Genomic DNA, 12,396 nt, shown 5'->3' with positions numbered 1-12,396 from the left:
ATAAATTGATGATGATGATATTGTAGGTTTCCCTTTCACGAATATGCTACATCTCCAGTTATCCATCATCATCATCATTTATTTATATAGCGCCACTGATTCCGCAGTGCTGTACAGAGAACACACTCACAACAGTCCCTGCCCCATTGGAGCTTACAGTCTAAATTCCCAGAGACAGAGACAGAGACAGAGACAGAGACAGAGACAGAGACAGAGACAGAGACAGAGACAGAGACAGAGACAGAGACAGAGACGGGTAAATTTTGATAGCAGCCAATTAACCTACTAGTATGTTTATTTGGAGTGTGGGAGGAAACCAGAGCACCCGGAGGAAACCCACGCAAATACGGGGAGAACATACAAACTCCACACAGATAAGGCCATGGTTGGGAATTGAACTCATGATCCCAGTGCTGTGAGGCAGAAGTGCTAACCACTGAGCCACCGTGATGCCCATACTGTATTGATCCAAGCATACAGTGAAGTGTTACCAGCCCTGGGACAGTGATCAGCTGAGCTACAAGAGAGTAAGGAAAGCTTATAACCAGCATGTTAATAATTCACAATGTCGCCACTTGTTTCTTATAATAATCTGCAAACAATCTAATGAAATGTTATCATCATAAACATGTTTAATGAAACATGACTGTATCGAGTGGCTACTTTTAGTAAAAAAATGTGCTACTAAATGAGATCTTAGGACTTCTGAATTCAAATAGCCGATCTCAGGTCTGCGATGTAACGTGATTTCTTTAAATATGCAATGCAAAAACTCACAGCTACCAAATGCACCGCTAGATTTCACAGAAATGACTTGCAGAATACAGTGGTTAATTACAGGCAGATCAGATGAAATTATTATCGGTCCCCATTTAATGGTTCTGTATAAGGAATGCCCAGGGGTGTCTGTGTGTGTGTGTGCAGCTGGGGACTGAGCCATACTTAGAACCTGTAAGTAGGCTGGAGAGGTAGCCATCATGACCTTATTAGGCCGGGGCTCAGGGCCGGGCTGTAATGTGACCTGGCGCTATAAGTCTGGATAGGTGACAAGGAGCAGAGGGTCCCGGGAAGCATAGCAGCTGCTGGAAGCCCCCATTCATTCTGGCAACGCATTTACAGTAAGCGTACATCACTCAGTCTTGCAAATATGTGTTGGGTAAATGGCCGTGAATTTAATGTTGACCTTTCAGCATGAATTTGTTTTTCAGTGTGCGATCTAATTTGTCATACTTTGTTTGTTCTTGAAATATATACTGTTTACTTTTCGTTTGTTCTGTCTTCTCTCATGTTTGCTGGCATATTCCATCTGTATCCTGATTTTTTTTTTTAAAACCAAAATATTCTGCGCTGAATTTAACCTGCGCTGTAATTTGCATATTTAAATTTAAATTAAACCCGGAGAAGTGTTAAAATAATGACATGTTTTTGCCTCATTTAGGTAAATCCAGCTAAAAGGGACAGTTTTTCCCTCTGGCAAAACCATGTTGCGCTGCAGGAGATCAAATTTAAAATGTGCTGATAGATTTAGAGTTGGGAAGGGGGCGTGCCCTAGCTCAACTCTAAATTACAGTCTAGAAATAAAGCTGGGCAGTACTTGCATAGAATATCAGACGGTATTTACCCTGCATACAAAAAAAAATTGCATTTTTACCCCTTGCAAGATTTCCCCAGGTGGAAATTGGGATTTGCTCCTATAGCTAAATGAAGCCCATTATGTGTAACTTTAGCTCTCGGCTATAAAATCAAAGGAAAGTCAGTTTAAGGCTAAAATTCCTCTACAAAGTAGCTTATTAATAAATGACAGGCTTCCATTGATGTACTGAATTCCCCAATTATAACTCTGCAATGAAGGCGGTAGTTACATACATACATACATACATACATACATACATACATACATACATATATATATATATATATATATATATATATATATATATATATATATATATATATATATATATATATATATATATATGCTGCTGGCAGGGATATTAGGTTTATAGAACATCATCAAACTTATGTTCTTTACAGTAGCGTCTACATCCCGAGTGACTGATAACAGGGCAGGGTCTGTGCAGGATTAAATATCACCCAGTCTGTGCTGGGGAAGGGCAAGCGTCAGATGTTAAATGTCAGCTCCCTGCAAAGTACATGTTCCTATCCCTGGTCACCTGACCTTATATCCTAATGCAGTGGTTCCCAAACTTTTGCCGTTTGCGACACCCTTATTCTCCATAATTTTTTTTCAAGGCACCCCTCCAAAATAATTACTGAGCAGTCCTGTTTTATAAGTAGTTTGGTCAAAAAAAACATAATAAGTATTTAGGTCAGGACAGAAATACTTATTTAGTTGTATGCAAAAATAATACACATAAATACAAGGGAAAATAATATTTTTATATATTTGTATATATTTTTTTCAATTATTTCTGTCAAAGAATAATTTACAGCTAACTCACTCTGTGCCCTCTTTCACCTCCACACACTCTGTGCCCTCCTTCACCTCCACTCACTCTGTGCCCTCCTTCACCTCCACTCACTCTGTGCCCTCCTTCACCTCCACTCACTCTGTGCCCTCCTTCACCTCCACTCACTCTGTGCCCTCCTTCACCTCCACTCACTCTGTGCCCTCCTTCACCTCCACTCACTCTGTGCCCTCCTTCACCTCCACTCACTCTGCCCCCTCTACATCCTGAGGGCCAGGAAGAGAAAAAAAACCCCAAAAAACCTTACCATTACGGCGGCGCCGCCTGATTGGTAATTTTTTTTTTTTTTTTTTCTCTCTTACTGGCTGCGGCACCCCTGTGACAACGCCACGGCACCCCTGGGAGCTGCTTTGGGATCCGCTGTCCTAATGTGTTCTGCAGTCGCTCCTCACATTAGTAAATCAGTGTATTTCCCAAAGCTGAATTCTATGGTCCCAGAGCTTTATATGAAGTCGTTCCCAAATGATGACCTCTGATGACCTCTGCTAATCATTTCCTATATGATAATGGTAAACGAATTGCGTTAGTGTGTATAGCCCATTTCCATTTATGTTTTTAAGTATTTTATTTATGTCCTGCAACGAAGAACCTTTATATCCAGCTTCAGTATGTGGACATGTCATATCGTATCATATTATAACTTTGCTGGGGAGCATAATTGCGGGAGATCTAACAAGTGGCCTTTGCTGCATTGGTTAAGTACAACGTGGACAAGGACAGTAGGGAATCATACGTTTCATTTCACCAAGATATTCATATAAGTACTGTGTATGTATACTCTATAAATAAAAGGCAGTTGCTCCTGATATCCTCTTCTGAGCATGTGCAGTGCAGCACATGCACCATACTTGTCCTACTCTCCCGGAATGTCCGGGAGACTCCCAAACTCCAGGTAGGTCTCCTGGACTCCCGGGAGGGTAGGGCAACCTCCCGCTTCCTGCCCACTTGGGCAGAATTAGTACCGCAATGACGCGTTTCTTAGGGAATCGCGTCATTTTGGGCCAAATGCCCCTGTCAAATGACGCGCTTGTGGCATTACATCACAGGAGCTAAAAATGATGCATTTTGTCTAAGCCCTGCCTCCTCCGCCCATACCTCTGTGGGGATACCCGGACCGACACTATAAAAAGTTGGCAAGTATGACATGCACCCATGGTACATGCACCGTGCTGCCATACTACCATAAGAGTCCTTCTCTCTGCCCCGTTGAAAGCTGAGTGGGAGCTTGGCAGGGGGAGTGGGGGCCTTGGTGGTGCGGTCGTCCCGGCATTGGAGGGCCCATAGCTGATGCGCCCCTAGCACCCAAACTTGTTGTGTTCTCATAAAAATGAAAGTACTACTGCCCCTTGTGGATAGATTAGGAAGAACATGTTCCTAGCAGCAGTAGGTTTAAAATTCCGGGAGAATTCAATTAGACTAAGGGGCAAATTCAATTGTCCGTGTTACTTGCAAAAGTAATTCTAATTCTAGTAATTCTAAGCGGGATTTCAGGGAGCTGCGAGCTGAAAGCCGGCGTTAAAGGTACCGTAATAAGGGTAATTACGCGCACTATTACCGTAATAACTGTAATAGTGCGCAAGCCGCGTTACTTGGAAAATTGAATATGCCCCTAAATGTCACTTCACGAACACGATACACAGAGCTGAGTGAGGAGCTGCAGGGACTCATCAGAAATGGAGAGCAGAGGCTGTGAGATGTTCATCTCATTAATTATAGATAGGAAGTGCATTAGCGTCTGGTCGTATTATCAGAGACGGCTGATAGCCAGGCAGGACGAGACGGAGGACGGTAAGGTAAGAGTTATGCCACCCGCTCTTACATTCACGTACATTGTGCCATACAGCACCGCAGGTAATAATGGGTATAGAGATCCTGCCCAGTAGACTGGGGACCACGCGGCTGCCACCTTAGGGGCCCAAATGTTATTAATTACTCATGGCCAACACAGCAATGAGGGTCCCAGTGTCTTTCAGTAGGGACTGGTTGCATCTGGGAGGCAGTGGCGGATCCAGGTGGGGGCGATCGGGGCATTCGCCCCCCCTAGCAGCAAAAAGCTAGGTCCCAACCGCCGATCAAAACGGGAAGTTTAGCGGGGCTAAGCGCGAGCGGGGGGGCGGGGCTAAATGTGGGCCAGCCAATCAGTGGTCCCAGCCGGCGATCACAACGGGAGGGGGTGGGGTCAATCGCGGGCAAAAGGCGGGGTTTAATGCGGGGCAGCCTATCAGAGCAAAGGAGGGGGCGTGATTATACAAAATCGCCCCCCCTAAACATAAAGTCTAGATCCGCCCCTGCTGGGAGGTGGGCGGCAAGCTGGGTTATTTTTTTGACTGGCACTAGGGCTGGTTAAGGATTTGGGGGAGTCTGTCAGTTTAACAAAAATAAAATAAAAATGTAGAACAAGACCCAATCTGCCCCCAGCTGTGATTTTGGTACAGAAATCCCTCGCTCCAGGCACACCCCTTTCCATATGAGATGGGGAACATCCAGGGCCGGATTAACCCGAGGTCTAACTGGGCTATAGCCCAGGGGCCTCGGGCATCCAGGGGGCCCTTCAAACTCCTCAGCAGCATTATTGATCGGTCGGGGGCGGGGGCGCCCCCGGCCCGATCGATGCTGCTGAGTACTGTCAGTGCAGTCCTCCGTCCCGGCGCGCTGTAGTCTGCTTACTGAGGAGATCTCCCGAGTGAACTCTCGCGAGATCTCCTCAGTAAGGAGCTTTCAGCGCGCCGGGACGGAGGACTGCACTGACAGGTAAGTGCTTGGGGGGGTCCTCGCGGGGGGTGGGGGGCGGCGGACGGCTCACATTGGGGGCCTCGCGGGGAATGGAGGGCCCCTTAGCCCAGGGGCCTCCATTCCCTTAATCCGGCCCTGGGAACATCCCATAGATTCTAAGCTTGCGAGCAGGGCCCTCTCACCTCGTTATCGGTTTTATCCAGTCGGTCTGGTACGGCCTTTGTTCCCAATTGTAAAGCGCTACGGAATATGTTGGTGCTATATAAATGATGATGGGCATGACGATGGAGGTAGCTGCTGCTTCAGGCATTCTGAAACCCCTTCTTCTCTGAGCAGGGTGTGCAGATCAGCCTGGTAAGGGGAGTGAGTGGATCGGAGGGTTTCCTTCCTAGAAGCTTAGGAAGCTCCTTAAAAAATTTCTATTGGGGGGGGCACAGAATTCTAGTTATGCTCCTGCTTCCCACAGCTACCAATCAGATACAATCGATGTAGTGTATTGTAGATTTATAATAACTAATACCACATTGGTTGCTACGGGTTACAGCACATTGATGTTGCTTGTGCACCAGTTTTGTTATTTATATTAACACCAGATTTATCAACTCATGCTGGACCTGCATTTAATTGTTTTGCCTTAGGCAGATTTTTCTGTTCACCCAACGGGGGCGGAGCCACGATGATGCCATTCGTGTCTTAAGGCCTTATCTGTGAGCCATAATGGCGCAAGTCACGTCATCAAGGCCCCGCCCTCTTTCCAAGAAGGATAGGTGGGTTCTGGGAGGAATCCTGGAGCACCCCCCCAATATTCAGGAGCCTTGTGGACGTTCCAGGAGAACAGACAAGTTTAGTTTAGGAGTCCTTTATAACAAGTGTCAAAACAGTTTTTTAGAAGTGAATCTTTTGTAGATAACGCTTGGCGCTGAGTCTTGGAAATGTAATAACGTCACAGCAGGACACAAGCCAGATGCATTGAGCGACGTACTCTGTCTAGGGCCAGTTTTATCAGGGGATATTAACAGCACTTAACAGTAGGGAGTCCTATTAGAAGCATTTTTAAAAAGTGGAATTGGCCTTTAGGTTGCAAAGCCTGGAGAATAAGATTGGATTACTGTGAAAAGTGCATTCAGTATACAGAATAAGACGAATTATATGGACATTATTGATAATAAGAACATCTCAAGGGACCAAACAATTTCCGGAGACAAAAGGCAGCTACGCCTGTAGGTGTCATGCAGACCACATAATAGGTGTACACTGCGCTGTCAGCCTGGAGATTCACTATCTGTTTCTTAATAGCTCGTTCCCCTTGTTTCCATGGAGACTCTAACATATCATGAGAGTGACGCCTGTTTGTTTAGGCCCCGGTGTCAGCGTGCTTCAATTCTGCCAATAAAAATTAGCTGCACATTGACTATTTATTTTCTGGCTCTCACGATGTCCTCTGGAATTCTCAGTCTGAGAACTAATTTGCATATTAAAAAGAGCAGGAAAATAAGCCGTGGCCTTGGATCTAAGCATGAAATTATATAGTGCACGTTATTTATTGTCTTTGGGATTATTAAAATGGACTGTTCAGCTGCTTACTGGGGAGCTGTCCATATTTTAGAGTGAATTAATATTTATCAGAGGTGTAGCAAGATTGTGTGGTGACCAGGGGCAGCCACATGTGTGCGTCCCTGAACTTTAATGGCGTGTATGCATGTATGTGTGACAGTGTGAGTTACACAGACATGGAGGACAGTGGGCAACAGGGGCCCTCTGGGAGCAGGGGCCCCTTGAGCCACCTAAATTCAGCTCTGCCAACTTGTACATGGTCTCTTGGCGCCTTCTGTAAACCAGAGTGGGCAACTGTCCTCTACTGATCCCCCATCGCTACCTTTAGTGCCATGACGGGACTGTACAGTACACTTTGGGCTAGATTTACTAAGCTGCGGGTTTGAAAAAGTGGGGATGTTGTCTATAGCAACCAATCAGATTCTAGCTGTCATTTTGTAGAAGGTACCAAATAAATGAAAGCTAGAATCTGATTGGTTGCTATAGGCAACATCCCCACTTTTTCAAACCCGCAGCTTCGTAAATCTAGCCCTTTGTCTTAAGGCTCGGAATTAAATTACATTTCTTGCCCCTGAACCGGGTACTTTTGCTGTATCAACCCCTCCCCAAATCCATATCACCACACCCTGGCTCCAAATATCCTATATCTTTAAGCTCTCAGCCATGTGCGCCCCAGCACAGCCGCTCCCCCCACTCCTAGCGGAATTAAGGACCACATGTAATAATAAGAACATTATATAAAGATGTTGTGTTATAATCTACTGGCAGGAACCTAAGAGGCAGCCGCCACAACTGCGTTTTGTGGGTGTTCCACAAATGTGGGCCTAGTTTCTCCTGGCGCCAAAGTTACAAAATTACATAGTGCATGACATTCTACCCATAGTGGTCTACACCACCAGACTAACAGGGAGATTGCTGCATTATTGGGAGACCTCCCAGGAGGGCACACTACGCTCCTGGAAGGGCGCTCACCAGCCTGCCAAGTGGGTGATGATGTGCCATGATAATACAAATTGCATCATCATAATCCTTGCCCCGCCCATTTGACGATGAAGGGCACCCCCCCCACACACACCCCCTCCCACACACATACCCCACACCCCCCCACACACTTTGGTCACCTGCCACTAACTACTGTATTGCAGCGACTGAAACAGTAGATGGAGTCTGGGCAAGACTGAGTGAAGACGTCTTATTTGTCTCCTGCCCTTACCCCCCTCCCTCGCGCTGCCCTTACCCCCCTCCCTCGCGCTGCCCTTACCCCCCTCCCTCGCGCTGCCCTTACCCTCCTCCCTCGCGCTGCCCTTACCCCCCTCCCTCGCGCTGCCCTTACCCCCCTCCCTCGCGCTGCCCTTACCCCCTCCCTCGCGCTGCCCTTACCCCCTCCCTCGCGCTGCCCTTACCCCCCTCCCTCGCGCTGCCCTTACCCCCCTCCCTCGCGCTGCCCTTACCCCCCTCCCTCGCGCTGCCCTTACCCCCCTCCCTCGCGCTGCCCTTACCCCCCTCCCTCGCGCTGCCCTTACCCCCCTCCCTCGCGCTGCCCTTACCCCCCTCCCTCGCGCTGCCCTTACCCCCCTCCCTCGCGCTGCCCTTACCCCACTGAGTCTGTGGCTGCTCCATTGAGAATAGCAACGATAATGAATAAGCTGGAAATACCTGTTTGCTGTAGGATATAATGCTTGATGGAAAGAGTCATGATGGTTTGTACACGTATTGAGTTTGTCTCAGACAACAGTTTGGTTACGGTCATCGCTGTGTATTCACCCCAGCAATAGGCCTGTAAAGGCTTAACTATTTAATGTGAATATCAGAGAATATGACTTGGATAGAAAGAGCTTACATTGCTCTCTGCAATGTATTAGTGATAGAAGAGATAAATAGTGTTTATTTCCTTGGACAATAGCAAGCCAGTGATTTTCACAGAATCAAGGGGTTATATTTACTAAACTGTAAGATGTTGCCTATAGCAACCAATCAGATTCCAGTTATTTATTTAGTACAGTCTACAAAATGACAGCTAGAATCTGATTGGTTGCTATAGGCAACATCTCCACTTTTTCAAACCTCCAGTTCAGTAAATATACCCCCGGGACTTCAATCCTTTTTTTTGGAACCAAGATATATTACCAGTGTTAGATTTATAATACATATATGTATTGTTCTGTGTACACGTCTAAGCTCCTCCCATACGAGTTATGTCATGTAAGTGGATCGGGGCACAGAGATGGATCTCTGTCATTGACACATGTATAATGTATAGTGTATATTAAATGGTAAACGTCTTGTAACGCCATGATTGACGGAAGGATAGTTTACTATCTGGAGATAATGCATTGACTTCTGTCTGGCTGTCCAATAGTTAATTCCTCTCCCTCCGTTGCATCCTGCGTCACTCTCCTCGTTCTCCTCAGCCTCCCTTCCGCTGGTGCTCCCTACTCTACTGCATGTAAACCACTAAACGTGTCATGGTGATGTCTGCCAGCCTAGCATCCTCACACCGCCCACTCTCACCTGCCTGCTGAGGAGGTCCCTGTGATCAGTGACACTGAAGAAGGTCATTGGCGTTTTCGGTGTCTGCCTATGTAATTCTAGGTACTGTGTGCATTTACGCTGCTGCCTGTTTGCTGGTAATGACTTCACATTTGGACTGTCAATGATGTCATTTTTAATGTGTTTCTCTCCGTGCGTATTTTGTGTAGATGTTTATTATTTTACTGCTTGTAGCTGTATATTAATATCGTATTAAATGCTATCTGATGTGCCTCTTCTTGCATATCAGCCGGTGTCGTCGGGCTGTGTGAATGTCATTGCCTGTTTGTGGCAGCGTTTTGCCTCTGTGATTGTGACTGCCGGCATGGATGTGTTTTGTTTCTGCAGCGGCTGTGGGGGTGTTAGGAAAATTCAGCTTTCTACAAAGATGTCATTGTATCAGACTGCAGTGAGGTTTTGTCATTTTCACCCAACGCTTCAGATTCAGCGATTTGTTGGGTGGGAGAAAATACTAGAGGCCTTCCAAGACTCAAGTTATGTAGTGTAATGTACGATAGAGAGATGTCTGCAAAGTGGTTTTTAGAATTTAGCTCAATGGAGTCCTTTTGTCAATGAATGTGGGCGTTCTCTCGTTGCTCCTTCTGTACTTAGCTGCCATGATGAGATAGTTGTCAGTGTCATTGGGTTCTGAGTCATTAAGGAGAGCAAAGCATAAAAAAGGAGTAACTTTGCACCTGGGTAAAACCATGTTGCATTGGAGGGGGAGGTAACTTTAAAATGTGGGGAGAGATTTATATTTGGGGTAGGACATCACCTAGATCAACTTTAAATTTCAGTGTAAAAATAAAGCTATCAAGTATTTGTGTGCTGCATGAAAAAAACAGCCAGTATTTAACTTATGTGCAAAATAATAAATTAATTTGCACCCCTTGCATTGTAACATGGTTTGTTCCGGGGAACATTTACTACTTTTTTTGCCTTATTTTCCTTAATGACTCAGGCCCATTATATTTTGATTCTGCTATAACTTGGGCTAAATTCAGCAATTGATGTGTTTTTTTGTTTTTTTTAACACCAACTAATTAAAGGAGACCCGCCTTCATGTAACTTTAATTTTCTGACCTGCAGATACCCCCTGCAACTTTTACAAAATAGTTTGCTATTTGGCTTCCTTCTATGCTTGGCAGCCATGCATTGCCCCAGATATGTCAAGCCAGTACATGAAATTCACTTGAAGGTAAAAATAGAAAAAACCTTTAATTCCGTTATTGGGTTGAAGTAGGAAAAGCAGAGTATGATCATACTGTGATATGCATCAAGGAGAGGAGCAGGAACATAGAACTCTCCCTTTTTCTACTTGGAACTATTTAGAAAGCGGTAGAGATCCATTACTAGAATGAGATGTATCTAAAGCTGGGTAAACACTACAGAATTTCCCACCAACTTTTTATGCCGATCGATTTTACATGCGATCGATGGTCCCTTTAGCGACTTTTTACAGCCATGTTGTCGTGAGCAATGACACTAATTTCGTACTCACTGTTGTGGATCGGTCGGAAGTTTATACACACTACACAACGGAAACGAGATTGGAACGAAAATATTAAACGGTACGACCAACCAAATGAGGTGACAATCGTCCATTTGGGCAGACTTTCGACCATCGTGTCACTAAACACACTGACCCGACTTTTGAACGAGCGGTCGTATGTCGGCTGATTTAGCCGATTATTGGACGAAAACTGTGTAGTGTGTACCTAGCTTAAGTCTTGCACAACTTTACTGGTGCTACAAAGGTTAATTAATAATACAAAACATCAGGGGACTGAAGACTGTTGTCTCCACAGGCTTGTCACTTCTAGCCCTAATCCCTGCGGAGAACTTGGTATTAATTTCCCAGTACAGTGAGTACACTACAAAGACAATCTAACACTAAATGATCAATACCTGCTGTACAGATCACTGCCGATCATTGGTTACATTACTCCATGGGGGGAATAATCGACAGAATTTTTTAAACTCAAAGGTAAATAATTTTCAGTGCCACAGACACTTCACTCACTAATCATTCATCATCATCATCATCATTTATTTATATAATACTGATTCCGCAGCGCTGTACAGAGAACTCACTCACATCAGTCCCTGCCCCATTGGAGCTTACAGTCTAAATTCCCTAATATACACAGAGAGAGAGAGAGAGAGAGAGAGACGGTAGGGTCAATTTTGATAGTAGCCAATTAACCTACTAGCTCAATATCACACCCAGAAGCTGACAGTGATCAGATCATTTAACAAATAACTCAATATTGATTGTCCTAAAGGCAGTTTTGTTGAAAGGGGAATTCCTATTATTGATGCATTTATTTGGTCATATTAACAAAAACTAGTTTAAGTGAGATCCGTGACCAGCAAAGACTATGCTTTGCCCTGATCCACCCGTCTGTACATATGTACTCAATAAGCAGGCTCCATCCATTGGCGCGATGTCACTCAGTTTAGTACAACGCACAAAAACAGGTCTGAGAATTGAAACCATTGTTTAAATTTGTCGGTACCCTTCCTATAAGGCAAATGACACCTAGGGCCTGATTCATTAAGGATCTTAACTTAAGAAACTTCTTATTTCAGTCTCCTGGACAAAACCATGTTACCATGCAAGGGGTGCAAATTAGCATTCTGTTTTGCACAGAAGTTGAATACTGACTGTATTTTCATGTAGCACACAAATATCAACTTTAAATTTCAGTGTACAAATAAGCTATCAAGTATTTGTGTGCTACATGAAATAACAGTCAGTATTTAACTTATGTGCAAAACAGAATGCTAATTTGCACCCCTTGCATGGTAACATGGTTTTGTCCAGGAGACTTAAATAAGAAGTTTCTTAAGTTAAGATCCTTAATGAATCAGGCCCCTAAATATGAGGAGCATCTCTTATAAGTAACATGTAAGTAGGAATACAATATTCTGAACAGCTTTTTTTGTTTCTCTTTCCAGATAGAGGTTACCTCCAGCCCAAATCCTACAGAAATGGCAGGTAAGACCCACGATTCCTGTTACTGACGATCAGTCTGTGGATTTTTCACTGAACCTCTATATGTTCTCCAACCAGTTTATGGAGAGGAGT

The 12,396-nt window shown here is 44.8% G+C and overlaps 1 protein-coding gene across 3 annotated transcripts in view; it reads left to right on the top strand.

Annotated features, from left to right (window-relative positions):
* Positions 1 to 12,396, top strand: part of AK1 (adenylate kinase 1) — a 55,790-nt gene that overhangs the window by 30,822 nt on the left and 12,572 nt on the right. For 2 of the 3 annotated variants that reach the window (XM_075185158.1, XM_075185159.1), the window contains one exon: positions 12,267 to 12,306. In XM_075185158.1, coding sequence (XP_075041259.1) covers positions 12,267 to 12,306 — 40 coding nt within the window. Of the gene's footprint in view, positions 1 to 9,219; positions 9,369 to 12,266; positions 12,307 to 12,396 lie in introns of those variants that run through there. The other variant, XM_075185160.1, reaches the window with a different exon arrangement.

The sequence above is a fragment of the Mixophyes fleayi genome, chromosome 9 (genome assembly GCF_038048845.1).
Source record: "Mixophyes fleayi isolate aMixFle1 chromosome 9, aMixFle1.hap1, whole genome shotgun sequence".
Classification (NCBI taxonomy): Eukaryota; Metazoa; Chordata; class Amphibia; order Anura; family Limnodynastidae; genus Mixophyes; species Mixophyes fleayi.
The sequence above is the reverse complement of the archived record's forward strand: the minus strand, read 5'-3'. Positions and strand labels throughout refer to the sequence as shown.